The 17,401-nt window shown below is 37.1% G+C and overlaps 1 protein-coding gene across 2 annotated transcripts in view; it reads right to left on the bottom strand.

Moving 5' to 3' along the window:
- GTF2F2 (general transcription factor IIF subunit 2) overlaps positions 1-17,401 on the bottom strand; it is a 161,248-nt gene that overhangs the window by 24,802 nt on the left and 119,045 nt on the right. For both annotated transcript variants that reach the window (XM_021714490.1, XM_008062133.1), the window contains exon 6: positions 5,083-5,182. In XM_021714490.1, coding sequence (XP_021570165.1) covers positions 5,083-5,182 — 100 coding nt within the window. The remainder of the gene's footprint in view (positions 1-5,082; positions 5,183-17,401) is intronic.

Here is a 17,401-nt window from a genome sequence, read left to right as displayed (position 1 = left end):
CCACAGAATACATAAAAGAATGCTATGAAATTTACAGTCTGGATGATAATGTACACAAAGTCAATTAGAACACTCATTTAGAGGCACCCTTATTTGGATTCAAAGATGGAAGGTGTTGGAAGGAATCTTACACAACAGCTGACTATACTTCTTTGATTACACACCTCTATCAGCAAAACATTTAAAAGCATGAGCTATGTGTATATCTCTTTATAAATTGTAGTAGTGAATTGCTGTATTTAATGTGGATATTAGAAAGGACAACAAAATTAAAAATTTAAAAGAGATGAAATAAAAAGCAATAGTTTTGAGAATAAATTTTAGTTTCATTTGTCAAAATTACAAAACACCTTTTTGTTTTGTCAAAATATAGTGATATATAGTCTTCACATTCTGAATGCTTAGTTTCTAAATGTATTGCAAGCTGTGATAGCTTTGTGCCAGCAACACCTAATATAACTTAAGGTACCCACAAAGGTCAAGGGTCACTGTGCCAGTTATTTGCACAGTGGTGGTGGTGGCAGGCCTGCAGGCTACATTTCCAAGATCCCTTGCTAGCTAGTCTCCAGCTGGGTTTCTGCCAATGGGAGAATGACAGTAGAAGACAGGGAGATTTTTTTCCTTTTTGAATTGCAGGAGCTCCTTCCACAGCAGTGGCTTCCTGATCTTGTACCCCCTTGCAATCCAACCCATCTATTTTGTATTCATAGCTAGAGCTGTTTTTGATTCCATGATAGATGCTAACTGAGTCATCATTAAAGACAGGGCATGACAAGCCGTATTTAAAATGATACTCATAACTTCCTTTTTAGAAGGGTCAAGTCCTTGTCAGATCTGGTTACATCATCACTGTTTTCACCTCATAGAGTGACTGATAAAAAGACCATTTTAGAAGCAAGAGAAGTGCCAGTTTTTTCACTTTCTTATTCACGTATGTTGGTTTTATTAGTATTATCTATCATTGACAGTTTCTTCGCAGGAATCTTTTAAAGCCATTTGTTCATTTTTTGAGATTGTGTTTAGTCAATATGAGATACTATCATCTATAATCCTTGAATTTGACACCAATGCTAAAGAGCTGAAGGCAAATGAAAGCCTGAGGGCAGCACACTCAAGCCCTCTGTGTTGTGCCTTCCCACTCTTCTGTCGAAAACCAACTGACTAGCACAGGGACTGCATAAGGATGCCAGAGCCAATCCACCTACCATTTAAAAAACTCAATTTCTTTCCTTTATTAGGTGGAAAACAAGATAAAACCAAGTTACAACATCCCCCTCACCCAAAGGGCCCTCTGGTAAGTGCTATTTTGATGGTTATTCACCAAAGTTTGATTTCATTTCAAAGAATGGGGTAAGGGAAATTTGATGTTCAAATGTTTGCAAAATACAGGATTAAACAAGTTCCTGATGGTTCCCAATCTCTAATATATTAAAATGAAGTGTCAATTTTGAAGAGGGGGACGTAATCAGAACCGACAATTTCTTTAAACATAGAATCTTTTTATATGACCTCCCCTTCCCCAGGAGACTCTCACCAAGTTAATATTACAAAAAACTTTGGAAAATGCTAACCTATGAACTGATTCAAGTTTCAGAAACTTAAGAAGATTTAAGGTACATGAAATGTCACATAGGGAAAAATTTGACAGGTCAAATACCAGCAAGAGGAAGATTTTCAGGGATGTGATTCTAAGGCAGGGATATTCTAAGATATAATACTCATCACACAAATTTTTTGGCCCAATAAATGGTTTTTGAATGACAAGTATAGTAGATATTACATCCCAGATAATTTGTGAACTAAAGAGGTAAATTTAATTCTTAGAATAGCTCCAAGTACAAAAAATTTTTTTTCCCCTCTCTTTTTCTCTCTCTATGCAAATTCATCTACGTGCTACCGGTGGCTGAGAAAGTTGCTGGGGTAAGTGCAAAGTAGTTTCTTTCTGATCACACTTAGGAATATAGTTTTATAAATACATATGCAGTTTTTCACCCCTTTTCAATTTTATACATTTCCTCCTTTCTGAGTTAGTCTCACTCTGTTGCCCAGGCTGGAGTGCAGTGGCATGCTCACAGCCACCGCAGCCTAGACCTGCTGGGCTCAGTCAATCTTTCCAACTCAGCATTCCAAGTAGTAGGAACTACAGGCATGCGCCACCATGCCCAGCTAATTTTTTGGTTTATTGTAGAGATGAAGTCTTGCCAACTGCCCAGGCTGGTCTTGAACCCGTGGATTCAGGCAATCCTCTCACCTCTGCCTCCCAAAGTGCTGGGAATATAGTCATGAGCCACCGCGCCCAGCCTACTTATTTTTATTCTGAAAATTGCATTCAAAGAACATCAACTGTTAAAATAAAATATTGAGCTTCATGTTTATATGGCTCCATCTGGCAGAACTTTGAAAATGTTTCAACGTTATATTGAGTTTAAACATTTTATTAAAAGTTTTGATTATGCTACTTCTCTAAATCATTATGTTGATGTTTCTCAATCTCAAGAAAAAAAATCAATGTGCCCTTCTGTTAAATAAAAAAATTTTATACTCTTTCTTAGTTGTGTTATAATACTGAATATGTTTTTTAAAACTATGCAGGTGCCTCTATTGGTTCTGATACACTCCTATAGAAAGTAATCACGAAACATTCATGCAATATGATGAATTAGTCAATCTTTGTTTTTAAGTAAACAGAATCATAATCAAAGACTAAACTGTATATACTCATTACTACAATTACTCATTTATACTATGACAACCTGAACAAAGGATGATACCTTGAACTGAAAGGTCATTTAATATTAAAGTGGATGTATACTAAGGAGTTCAGAACATAATGTATTTGCACTTACTTTAGTAGTAAGAAGAAAGTAATTTAAAAGCAACCTAAAAACATGACATTTGAAATCTAAGTTCTATATTTGCTATATAGACTGTCAATGGGCAGAAATCAGAGCTTTGATACTACCAAAAGCCAGCTTTGATCAACCCAAGAGAGACCTGCCTTTTGCCTTAGAAATGATGGTCTTCAGCAGTACAACAAGAGACCCTTGAAGTAGAATTAAGGAACAAAGAATTACTCTACAGAAATGTGGACTCACTACTTGAAAGGAATTATACCCACAACAGCAAAAACATGGAAACAACCATGCTGCCCACTGAAGCTGGACTGGATTTTAAAAATGTGGTACATATACACAATGAAATATTATGCAGCCATAAAGAAAGACAAACATACGGACTTCACAGCAACTTGGATGGATTTAGAGTCTATCATACTCAGTGATCTATCACAGAAATAAAGAACAGAGTACCATATGTTCTCAATCATCAGCGGACCTGGAACAATGATCATACTATAAGAAAGGGATTGGGAGTAGTGGGAAACTGCTAGGGGAAGCGGGGTGGGATTGGCAGTTGAGGGAAACTGCCAGGGGAGGGAGGGCCACACCTCATCAGCAAGGGTGCCTGCATGGTAAACATTTGTATACCTAACCCTGAATTATACCCCACATCTTTAAAATAAAATTTAAAAAGAAAGGGATTATATCCCAAATGAAGATCTAAAAAGGCACCACCAGCGAATGGAAGGAAGTGATGCTCCTTGAAGACAGAGATTTTATTAATTTGTACTTATAAATGCGGATGGTATGTATCTTAGGCACAAGCAGGTCTTTTAAAAATGTCTGCTCTGTAAGAAGAGAACCTTAGGTAATGACGGTAGGGTACTGTAATGGCTAGTTACTCCTCCCTAGCTCTCTTCCCCTTCCCACCCCAACAGAACTTTACTGCTCACTGTAACAATCAGACAATATATGCTCACTGTGACAATTCTAACTGGAAAAGATTTTACAAACAAGAAAATTTGGATTAAAACATAATTAATTAAATCTCTGGATCCCACCCTCCAAAAATGATGACATAAAATATTTAACCAATCCCCAATGTAGGGCATTTGTTTCCTCTAATCTTTTCCTATCTAAAACATTAGACACATTATTGTACATACATCTGTGGGCAATTGTCTCACTGCAATAAATTCCCAGATACAACATTGTTAGGTCAAAGGATATATCCTTTCATAGTGCTTTTGACATAAGTTACTGAACTTCCCTCCAGAAAGGTAATATCTCTTTATAGCATAGGGAAAGGTGGTCTTTCTTGTTCTTAGTGTGATAAAAAAACAAGAGTAAAAACTGTATACAGAAGCCTGGTGCATAAGAGAAGAAAAACCGTAGTCAGGAGCTAAGAAGAAGCATACCAGTGAAGAAGAAAGGCACAGACAACTAAGACCTACGGTAAGATGTTTCACTTCTCTATTTTCACTTAACTCCAGAAAACTGTATGTATTCCATCTAAGAGTAGAAAAGACTAGGATAGAAGAGGACAAAGAAGTACATTTGTATCTGTATCTATCTGTCTCAGTCAAAAGACAACAGAAAAATACCGCTCTTGGATTATGACACATATCTTACCTGCTGGTTTCTTTAGTTTACTGTTTCCCAAAAGCATAACCAAAGGCTATAAAATGACAGCCTGGCTCAATGTAGCTGAACTCTGACCTGCTTTGTTTAATCCACATAGTGTAGCAATTTAAAACATGTGCATGTATTTAGAAGGGTCATGTGCACTCCAGTTCACACAGTCCCTAACATTTACTTTCTTAAATTTCATCGTTCTGCTCATTTAAAGTGCCAGCTTGAAATAAAATAACCACAAGAAACTCAAATATCATAAAGTAGTGGTTTGGCAGAAACTATTCTGTGTCACTTGATATATCTGGATACTTAAGGCCAATCTTAAAGAAGATTTTCTTCCCAAACCCAGTATCAAGAGGAATCTTAAGCAATAAAGTAAGTCACAAGATTCAACTGTTAATTGCTACTTGACTTAACTTGGGCATTTTATTTTCAGGAAATCACATTCTTCATTACATTACAAAACCCAAAACCTTTAGTCCTTCAGCACTGCTAAAGACTTGCAGAAATATACACAGTGATTCAGAGGATGGCTCCTAAGGCCAGTTTGCAAGAGTTCACACCTGGACTGAAAAAGATACAACATGAAAGAGACATGTAGAAGACTTACATTGTATTGATGATTAGCAACAGGTTTGTAATTGGTTGTTACAACTTTGTCCAGTTGTTGTGATAGTCTTACAGGTTTAGAAGATTCTTCTATTTGCAATCTGAAAAATATAAGGCATTATCAACACACTTACTTGTTTAGTGGAGTAAAACTTGACAAGTTATTTCTATAATTCTTCTTAATAAATAAAAAGGTCACCTCAGGAGATTACTAATCTTAATATAATACTTGAAAAACATACAATATATATGAAATATGTATCCATTATATGACTATAATGTAGAAACCAATACCATAAACTAAACACACAAACTATCTCAGAATTCTACAATGTACTTTTCATCCTATATTCTATTTCTATAGGCAAATCTTTTTTTTTTTTTTTTTTTCTGCAGCTTCAGCCCACTGGGCTCAGGTGATCTTTCCGCTTCAGCTTTCCAAGTAGCTAGAACTACAGACATGTGTCACCACGCCCGACTAATTTTTTGATTTATTGTAGAGATACAGCCTCTCCATGTTACCCAGGTTAGTCTTGAACCCATTGCCTCAGGTAATCCTTTCGCCTCCGCCTCCCAAAGTGCTGGAATTACAGGTGTGAGCCACTGCACCTGGCTTATATGCAAATCTTAACCACTAAAACCAAGAAGTTAATCAACTTTAAATTTTGGAGGGAAAAAACCTGCATGTAAAAATGAATGATCTTAAATTACATAGTCTAAAACTAATCGAGTTATTAATTCAAAACTTGGATTCATATGATGAGATAAAGGTAAATAAAGAGAGAATTCACCAGCACTGAAGGTATAGTGACTAGAGGCTAGTTATTAGAACACACAGATACAGAACATTTCCACTATCACAGAAACTTCTGTTGAACAGCACTGCTCTGGAACTACTTGTAGAACTCCATTTAAATTAAAATATAACTCAAAATACCACTTTTGGAAAAAAGAGCCATAAAATAAATATATGTCACCATGCACCTTATACAACATAATGCTAGACAAGTACATAGATATTTAAGTAGCAATCAGGATATTTTATTTTGTATTAAATACAGCATGACTCACTGAAAGGACATAACACAGATTTAATAAACCCAATGAGCAGTCATTTTAACATTGTGTAAATCTCATGTTTTTCTAGCAGTTCACTTAACTTACCATCTAATCACTAGCCAAGGACAGAACTGGTTTCTCAGAGGTAGCTACTGTAGTTGCTTAACCACCCCCTCCTCAGCTTGTTACTAATTCGCTTTTCTATTTCAAATATTTGCCTCCACCCACAAGACCCAAGTTAACCTAATCAGTCCCTCATGGCCTTTGTGACACAGACTCCATCGCCATGGCAGCAATCTTGTGACTAACCCACCCATCTGCCTGCTGTCCATCACCTAATGTCAGTACCTGCGCTTACCTGTTCCTTTGTGATGATGTGGAGCAGACCACCACCCAACCACCTTAATGACCTACCACCATCAAAGGAAAGGATTAAAAGGATTCAACCACCAGCAGCAAGCCGCCACTGCCTTACCAGACTCGGGTCTGGCCATGTGCTCTTTGAGCTATAGCCGTTGCCATGTTTCCTGGCTTTGGCCTCCTTGGGAAGGTGAATCTCCTCTTTCTCTCTCTAATCTAGCTTATGTGCAATTCTTTGCATCTTTCACGCAGCACCAGATGGCACAGCAGATACCCACACCCCCAGCGGGTCTGACCTAACATTCTGGAAGCCCCAGCTGGAAGTGTGACCTAACACTCATACTCAATGATTTGCTTATTTTTAAAATCAGATTAATTCACTTGACATATCAGCATAGTAAATTTAAAACAACATTTTAAGGGGGAAAAAGTGCAGCTTTCTAGGGCAACTCTTTTCAATGACACAAAAGGTATTACTGTACCCATTAGACTCTCATCAGCAGGTATCAGAATATAAGAATGTAACATATTTAAGAAAGCTGCCCATCATATCAGCTAAAATATAATTGCTTATTATTTATAGATCCTCACTGAGAAACCACTCAAGAATTTATTTCAGTAGGAAGGAAAATGAACTCAAAAGGAACCACTAAGATGCAGCTGTCAAACGGCAAAGAAACTGAGAACCATGTTAGAAAACTGTCTACTTAAAAACAACCACCACGAAGGTGGTTTTTTAAGAGTGGAAACAACATGAAGTATGGAAAGGAAGAGATCAGAATTAATGCATTTTAAGAGTTCTGTATGTTTTCTAAATGTTCTGCAATAAGCATCTATTACCTTTATTAGTAATTAGAAAAGAAAGTATGCTTCCTTCAAGACAGAAGAAACACCATCATTCTTAGAAGGTTGGCTTGAAAGCCATAAAATGATGGTCATTTAAAAATAATATATGTACAACATTATATATTATTTTATTTGAATGGGATTTTAAATTATTTGGTTCAGTAAAATAGGAACTAAAAATAATTTTCATTTAAAATGTCTTCAAAAGCACAACTTGAAATAGAAAAGGTACCCATTTTGAAAATACTCTTATTTAATTCCTTGGATGAAAATAATTCTGTTGACTTCTGCTTATTTTTAGGTATATAACACCAAATTACTAAAAAGATATATCTATCAATTGCCTTTTCAATTTGCAATCTGTAAGTACTATAGGTTTTTTTAACCATGATCCCCAAATTCAATATACTCATTTCTGTTTGAAATTGTAAATATTTTAATTATTCTAGTTATCTGTAAGTCCATACTTATCCTTTAAATACATAAAATGATTCTTTTATAAAGTGTAAAAAAGTACTCTGGAAATGTCTTTATGGACACTTAGACTTACTGGATATGTAACTATAAATAATATTTATAGTGTTACTTTGCTTTCCACATGCCACATATACTTTCTATGAATATGGATTTAATTTTCTTGTTAAGACCGAGAAATCCCTAGCTAGAGTCTAGAATGGGGATGTCCATCCTGGATGGACATGGACTTACACTTCTTCAATGGCCTCTTACTATTCTTGGGGCGCAGCACAAGTTCCTTCACATGACTTTAAGCATCTCTAGTCCCCAACTATCTCTTGGGCTCTCCCTACCATTCTCCCACATGTGCCTCAGGCTGCAGTTGTGCCATGACGAGATTCTGGAAGGAGACTCTTGCTGGCAATCACTCACCGTGCTTACTGGATGCCCACCTGTGCGAGACGCTGGGATACAGGATGGGGATACAGCAGGAGTGGAGCACAAACGTTCAACAAATACCATAATTAACTGCAGCACTGATGGTCCATGGGGGAGAGGGGGAGGGTAGTATTCTTACAGCTGAGTGCATGCTGAGATTAACCCCAAGGTATGCATTTGAGGGTGGCTGGATCAGACTACTCGTGCTTATGAGAGGTGAGGAAAAAAGATGAGGTGGAAATGACTCCCCAAGCTAAGCCATGTCAAAGCTATTAAGAGAAAACCTTTAGAGAAAGAAAAGTGACTAAAGACAGATATAGGAATGTTTATAGAGTGTCAGGAAAACTGAACATGTGTAACTCCTTGGGAAAAACAAAAAACAACAAAACAAAAACCCACAACTAAGTGGCAGCCTGTTTCGGAACACATCTATTTGTTGTGTTTAACCTTAGTCCTGTCCCCTAACGCAAACAGTTCTCAGGCGTTCGGTCTCTCTAAATGGTAATCTATCTGTTAGGCTGCCACTAAATTATCTTCTCTGTTTCAGTCACTCCACGATTTGATCTTATGAGACACTCGAGGAGGGAGACATGGACTAGCACCTTTCTTCCATATTAAGTGATACTTCCTATTACTTTGCAATTGGAAAATTCCTCAGGGTTTCCGTTTGTTTAGTAAAGTGCTTCTTTACAAATGGTGGCTTATTCTTGTCACAGTCTTACACTTGAATTTATTTGTAGCCACTGCATCCTGATTCAAGTTCATGTGGCATACTTCTCTTTCAGTTTTAATTCAACAATTCTAAAAGCCAATCTCATCATTCATGGAGTGTAGTGTCATTTTTATCTTCAAAGCACTTAATCTTTTATTTTTATTTTTTTTTTTAGTCTCACTTGTGTATGGAAAGCACTTAATCTTTTTCTCTTTTTCTTTTGTTTGAGTCAGCTTCACTCTGCTGTCCAGGCTGAAGTGCAATGGCAAAATCATGGCCATCACAGCCTCAACCTCCTGGGCTCAGGTGATCCTTTCACCTCAGCCTTCTAAGCAGCTGAAACTACAGGCGTGCACCACCACACCCAGTTAATTTTTTGATATAGTGTAGAGAAGAGGTCCTAACAAGTTGCCCAGGCTGGTCTTAAACTCCTGAGCTCAGGCAGTCTTCTTACCCTGGCCTCCCAAAGTGCTAGGATTACAGGCATGAGTCACGGTGCCCAGTGCAAGGCATTTAATCTTTTATTTAGATATAGGAAAACAGACTTTTTTTTTTAATATAAGGAGTTCATTAAAAGATTTAATCTTCCTATTATACATTTTAAAAGTCTACTACAAGGGTTAATTAAGAGAAGACATCTTATGATTCAAACTAAAAAGGTTAATATATGAACTGAAAATTTAACATTTAAAAAAAACTAAATCTTAAAATATCTTAATTAACCTTGAATAGTTTAAAATAATTTAACAGGGTTTGTCACTTAACACTAAATAATTCACTTAACATTATCTCATGGAGTGTCAGGACAAATTGCGACTGTTTCATCACTGAACAATATACTAAATTAACATTACTGACCCTGACATGCCTTCAAAGTCAAAACAGGGTTTATACAAAATAACATATTTCAGAAATATCTGAATTGTAAAGCAGAACAATTACATATAGAGGTGTTAGGCTGGATTAGGAGCAAAACAAAAGTCTCACTGTCCTGACCATTTTTAAAAAATGGGTAACTTTTTCAGAAAATTAAAAAATTCAGTGTTGTATTCAAGAAATAACAATAGAAAAATAATGTTTTGTGATCACTTAGGTGCAGCCAGGCTTTGTTTTATAAACCGTTAAAAAAATACTTGGTGCTAATTTAGAATATATATCTATATTCTTAGAAGGCTAGGACCAATGATGTCTTTTGGTATTTCCCATAGATGCGGAGAAAGTGCTTAGAAGCATACAGAAACATTTAAAAAATAACTGTTGTACTAGTCATAAATCATAGTTATTTATTTGTCATGGTATAAGACTATTAAGTATCTAGATAACAAATTTAGTCAAATTTCAATTAGTATGCATTCTAATAAAGTCAACTCCATTTCCTTTTTTTTTTGAGTCAGAGTCTCACTCTGTCGCCCAGGCTGGAGTGCAGTGGTACCCTCATGGCCACCACAGCCTCGACCTGCTGGGCTTAGGTGATCCTTCCGCCTCAGCCTTCCAAGTAGCTGGAACTGCAGGCCCGTGCTACCACACTCGGCTTACTTTTTTGATTTATTATAGAGATGAGGTCTCACCAAGTTGCCGAGGCTGGTTTTGTACCTGTTTCTTTAAAAAATACCTAATTTTGGAATTTAGGTAACTTAGAATTTGCATTCTCGGAAATTCAGGTTGGTGAAGTTTGAAAGTAGTTCCTAAATTATTCGCATGAGTTATAACATCAAAAACACTAAAATACTTGGGAAAAAGATAAAATATAGGTACATGCCTAACAGAGGAGCTTTTATTCAGGAAGTTTAATTTTAAATTGAATTTATATAAAGTGAAATCTGGAAGGGTAAGTAGGAAATATACGGGCTGTCTTAAGTCCCAAGGTTAATGCAAAATTAGATAACTCTTAAGCAGGATATAATTACATTTGTGTTTCAGAAATACTCCTCTGGCTACTATTTGCAGAATAAAATGGGGGCAAAAACAGAGTGACCAGGAAAGCTACTGTGCTAACCCAGAGAAAAGATAATATTCATGGAGCAAGGTGATAGTAAAGGAGTGAGAGCCAAATTAACAAATTTAGGACACATTTTGAAGCTAGATTCAATAGAAATAGGTGCCTAAGTAAATTGGGAAGATAACGGAGAAAGGCACAGCAGGAATAGCTGAGCTCAGAATTTTGGCTTGAACAACTATAACCTAAGAAAGGCAGACAGAATGTGTCACTGTAAAATTGTTTCCTATGGGATTCACCACATCTTACTAGAAAACTTGTAAATTACATGTTCCATCTTCAGACCTAGAAAAACTATTTCAGTTGAAAAGAGCAAGAACTAAAAAATAACCACCTTCTAATTTGAATTTTTAGTAAATTTTATATAAAAATATGAGTATCTCTTTCTGCTCTATACTTAAAGTAGATACAAACATCTAATGTAGAACAGCTTCAAGAAAAAAAGTCATTTCTGTGGACAAGAAATAATGATTAACAATTACTACCATTGTCTAACTTTAGCCATATAAAATTATTTAACTTTGTTGCTATTCTAGGGAAATACTCTGAATCAACTTGTTGAATTACTAGTCTTTCTAGGATTATTATTTAAAGAGTCAGTTTTATCTCATATTTCTTTCCAACAAAGACAAAGCTTAAGCTACATGCCTAAGTTGGAAACACTAATAAAACGTTAACATTGCAACACAAATAATAAGACATTTACAGAACACTTACTATGTGCTAGAAACTGTGGTAATAACTTTACTTGTAGTATCTTAATCTCACTTTTTCCTCACAGTAAGACTAAAACTGGCACTCAGATTTTTTTTTTTTTACCCTAGGTTCAAGCAGTTAATCAGCACTTTATGTGATCCCATAAAAGGTCGTAACAATAAAATCTCTAATTAAAATCCCATAGAACTTAGTTCAAACTAAGTGATTTCTCCTTGACGGTCATCAGCCTCCCTGCAATGAATCTAATTCTACACACACACACATACACACACACACACACACACACACACACACACACGAAGAGCACACTTTCCTTTACAATGCTTACAATAGAAAAAAATATTTCTATTAAGTCAATGTCACTAGTCATAACCACGGCTCATAATCACTTTGATCAAAATTAGTTGGCCCTCCATATCCACATGTTCTACATCTGCAGATTCAAACAACTGCAGACAGAAAATACTTTTAAAAACAATAAACTACCAATAAAAATACAGTATTGTAAGTAATCTAGAGTTTATTTAAAATATACAAGAGACGGCATGTAGGCTATATGCAAATACAACACCATTTTTATGTAAGGGATCAAGGATTTTGGTATTTGAGGGGGTCCTGGAACCAATCCTTTGCAGATTCCAAGGAACAACTGTATTTCGTTATTATGCTTTATTAAGAGTTACGTACTACTGGGAATTCAATTTTCAAATTATCTTGTATATTTTGAAAATATAAAATTCAAGTTAAGTATATACACCCTCCAAATATTCTGAAGGATAAATATTGGTAAGACCTATAAAATGAAAAAAATGTCTAACTCTATCACTCTAAGCTTGTTGGCAGATTCAGGAAGAGACATCTACAAATTTTAGTCAATAAATCCTCCATTTATCTCATTTGTAACTACAGTGTTTCTCATATAATAGCAACTCAATAAATATTCTTTGAGCAAATGAATAAATGACACTTTTGTTAAAGTATTAGATCATAAAGTGCAGAATCCCATATTAACAAATACTATAACACTGCCTGGTTTTATACATGTGGACTATTTCCATGTTTAAGCAGAACCCCTAAGGAATACTGCCTTGTTAATTTGGTTATCAACAACAAAATTAAACAACTACTAAAGCCCTAAACAACAAATGTTTTTACCAGCAACCGCCAATGTAGGAGTCATTTCATGATGTAAACATCACTTTAGCATTCACCTATCTTTTGCACCAGAGCCACATTTGACTGTAATTTGCTATTCTTAAAATGACAGGTTTTACAAAGAATGTGTATTTTCTTAATATTTAGATTTCACTTTTGGAAGGGAGAGAGTGAAGCAGTGAAAGGAAATCAGCAGGACCTACCAGTGGGGAGAAGGAGGCTGCCATGTGCAACATGAGAGAAGGAGGCAGCTTCATGGCACAGAGGAGAAGGAACAGCAGTGAGGTGCTGGGCTGCCCATATAATGACCGCAGGTAGCAAAAGGAAGTGCTGGCAGAAGGCACAGCGTGGAAGCAAGCGGACAGCAAAGGCCAAGTGGTCATAGCTAGAGTGAAGGCTGAGCTGATTTACTGATAGGTGAAGGTTCTGAAGAAGCCTGACTTTAAGTCAGTGCGTTTGTAAGAAGTTTCAGTATTTCAGGAGTAGGACCAAGCTTCTCAGAGGGTTTGCAATAGTAAACATGTCACGCTATTGGAAATGTGGATCCAAGTGGCAATTAGGACATTTTAGGGCTTGCAATTAACACGTAAGTAAATTCCACCCTTATCTGGCAGGGCTACTGGAAGGATTACAGACAGTAAATATTAAATTACTTGGACAAGTGTCTCTTACAAATATCTATCAGTTATCTGGAAGCTTCATGAGAACAGAGACCATGATCATATGCCTAGGGCCCAGAATAAAAAAAGAAGAAAAGTTTCAGACTCTATTTCATCAGAGAGTAATCTGGTGTGCAAATCCTAAGACTTACAGTAATATATGCTAGCATTTACATTAGGCATTTAAGAGAAGGGATATAAAATGTACTAAGATTTAGTTTTCACTCTATAGGAAATACCCAATAAAGAAAAAAACCTCCATTATCAACTTGTACTAATACAGTTGCCACTAGCCATATATGTCTATTTGATTAAAAAAAAATAAAACTAAGAATTCAGTTCCTCAGACACACCAGTCACATTCAAGTGCTTAATTGCCACATGTGACTAGTGGCTATCACACTGGACAACAAAGATGCAGAACACTTCTATCATCGCAGGAAGTCTATGGGCAGTGCAAGAGAATCACAAACTCAAATGTCTACAGGGGCCTGTCAACTACAGTAGAACACAGGAGTGAGTGGTGGGGCCTACAGGAAATGGGAAACAGAGCACATGCTCCACCCCAGAGGGGCAACAAGTCCTCAGTCAACGTAGGAGTTATTTCATAATTCCAGCTGGCTATTACTCTGTAGGAATGCAGGTACAGTATTACCAGATCCTGTAATTAGTAAAAAAAAAAAAAAAAAAAATTCAGATAATCAGATTTTTATGTGGAATGAGTTATCAAACACTGTCAACTAATTCAATTTTTAAAATGGGCAAATAGTTGGGCGAGGTGGTTCATGCCTATAATCTCAGCCTTTGGGAGGCTGAGGCCGGAGGATCACTGGAGACCAGAGCTCAAGACCAGCCTGGGAAACATAATGAGACCCTGTCTCTACAAAAAATCCAAAAATTAGCTGGACATGGTGGCATGTGCTTATAGTTCTAGCTACTTGGGATGCCAAGGTGGGAGGATAGCTTGCGCCCAGGAGGTTAAGATTGCAGTCAGCCATGGTCACACCACTGTACTCCAATCTGGGCGACAGAGCAACACCTTGTCTCAAAAAACAAATTAAAAAAGGGGTAACCCTCCCATTCTAAACTAATGCAACAAAAATCCCTTCAAAACCAAAAAACATATACACCAGCTATACTAGGCCATTTGTTAGCAGCCCTATGGTCTGTATATCTATATTCCAGGGGCTTTTTGTTATAAATAAAGCAGTGACAAAGAATCATTATTAGAAGCAAGAAAGTCATGACACACGAGGGAAATAACCACTGGCATCAAAACTATAGTTTTATTGAAATAATAGTCATTCCCTCCACTTCTATTGCCTCGCTCCATTTCTGAGGAGAATCCAGGAGTGGCTGATGGGCGCTGCTACACTGTTCCCAGGGGTGTGTACTCCAACTGGTGCTCAGCTGAAGAAGCAAAACAACCTGCCTCTATATAATACAGAAATTGGATTGTTTTATAAAACCAGCAACTTCATAGTTTTCAACCTAACAACTACCTCTTAGGTGAAAGACTTAATACTGAGCTAATTTTTCTATGAGAGAATAATAGAATTCAAATCACTAAGTCCTAGCCTCACCGTGACTTGTCTGTGGCCACACACATTGTTGGGGGCAGAGTGGAGAAAAAAATTCAAGATTCCTTGTCTAGGTGTTCATCACCTATATCCATAACTGCATCGTAAAAATAATGAAGCAATTCAGATACCTTTTCAAGTTTAGTAAATCTATATTATCCTAATTTAAAATATGTATAGCTATTTAAGAAAATATCTCATGTCCATTACACTAACAAGCAAGGTGTTCAGAAGGGTCCACACCCAGTGAGGGAGGATGATTCACACTGGACTGTTTCTACAAGATTTTTGTTAGAAACGACAGCCACCCACACATTTCTGGTATGTGTTGAGCAAGATAAAATAAATGACAGTTAGTGTAATGGAAACTTTTTTTTTTAAACTGCCTAACTTCTGTTTTGCAGAGAAACACTTTACACTATCAATCCCTTATCTGATTTTCCTTTCTCAAGGAAGAGTATACCACCACCATTCCAGAGTGAGTATTTACCTGTTAGCTAGATAACACAAAATCTCCACTAAGTTGTTCAAAATATAAATATCTTACCTCATGGTCAGAATGTTTTTACTGTCCTATGCGGTTTCCCTTTCTCTTTGATTCTTTCCTTTCATAATCTCTTTTTCACCCTGAACTTGAAGGTATGTTTTATGGATACGTTTACTTGAAGCACTGGCATTACTTTTTTTTTTTTTTTTTTTGAGTCCCAATCTCACTCTGTCGCCCAGGCTGGAGTTCAGTAGCATGTTCACAGCCACCACAGCCTCGACCAGCTGGGCTCAGGAAATTCTTCTGCCTTAGCCTTCCAAGTAGCTGGAACTACAGGTACACGCCACCATGACCAGCTAATTTTGATTTATTATAGAGATGAGGTCTCACCAAATTGCCCAGGCTGTTTTCGAACCCCTGGACACAGGCAATCCTCTCGTCTCAGCCTCCCAAAGTGCCGGGATTACAGGCAGGAGCCACTGTGCCCGGCCTGCACTGGCATTACTTCTAAGTCACCAGTGCTCTGGTGACACCAAGCACACAGATGCCCAAACCGAAGCAAGGCAAGGAAGAAGGCAGCACCCCAACTAGTTCTCATGAGCCTTGAACAACAAGAAAGCTAAGATTTGCACTGTCTGAAGATTTTGTCTATATAATCATGAATTTTGGTTACCTTCCATTTATTCTTTGCAATATTTTTTTTCTTTAGTTCAAGTCAGGCATGATTTATCCTGCTATCTCATGAAAGCAAACTGCTTTTCATCTTGAAATGTCTAGATTCCAAAATAAGTGTGTCTGTGATGAGGAAGGGGAAAGAAGGAGTGGGTAGGTGTGGGGGTGAGGGCAGAAGAAAGGGACAGCATTGGATAGTTAAGAAACCCTTGACCAGTCGGGCTCGGTGGCTCAGCCTGTAATCCCGCGCCTTTGGGAGGCTGAGGTGAGTGGATCGCCTGAGCCCGCGGATTCGAGACCCGCCAGGGCAGCAAGACCTCATCTCTACAATAAATAAATAAAAAATCAGCTGGGCGTGGTAGCGCATGCCTGTAATTCCGGCTACTTGGAAGGCTGAGGCGGAAGGATCGCCGGAGCCCAGCAGGTTCGAGGCTGCGGTGGCGGGAGCGGCACTGCACTCCAGTCTGGGCAACAGAGTGAGACTCCAACTGAAAAAAAAAAAAAAAGAAAGAAACTCTTGACCGCTAATGCTGTTCCTTTTAGCAAACACTCGAATCACTCTTTCAGTACAGGCATAAAGTTGAAATACAGTAGGGGAAAAAAGATGAGTGGGTCAGGGACAGTTTATTACTCCTCAATGCATGACCAAATAGCTACTCTTTCTATGCTAGAAATAAAATTATCGTTAATGCCAATGGATGAAAAAAATATATTTGAGTTTCATTTTTTAACAACTTTTCATATTATTTCTCTGCTCTAAACTCCAACAAAAGCAAAATGCCTAAATAATACGTATGACTCCCAGGAGTGGGGGTGAAAGCTTTTCTATCAAAAGGACCAGCAATACTTTAAACTCAATGTTAAAGAGAGCAAAAAAAGAAGTATTTTTTGTGTTCAGATGTATGCCAATAATTTTGTATTTAAAAAAATTAGACACTAAAGCAAATTGATGGCATACAGAATGGCCTTGGGCAATATTTAGAGCAAAAGAATTGCCATATAGGCTAAGTGCTATATGGCAGGCATATAGCATCCTAGTGCTTTGGGAGACAAAGGTAGGAGGATCGCTTGAGGCCAGGAGTTCAAGACTAGTCTGGGCAACATAGCGAGATCTCGTTTCTACAAAAAACAAACAAATAAACAACAACAAAAAAAAACAACTTTGGTTAAATTTTAGTTCCAC

This window comes from Carlito syrichta, unplaced genomic scaffold, assembly GCF_000164805.1.
Source record: "Carlito syrichta isolate Samal-C Ts95f unplaced genomic scaffold, Tarsius_syrichta-2.0.1 Scaffold305658, whole genome shotgun sequence".
Classification (NCBI taxonomy): Eukaryota; Metazoa; Chordata; class Mammalia; order Primates; family Tarsiidae; genus Carlito; species Carlito syrichta.
This window is presented reverse-complemented; position numbering and strand designations above follow the sequence as displayed.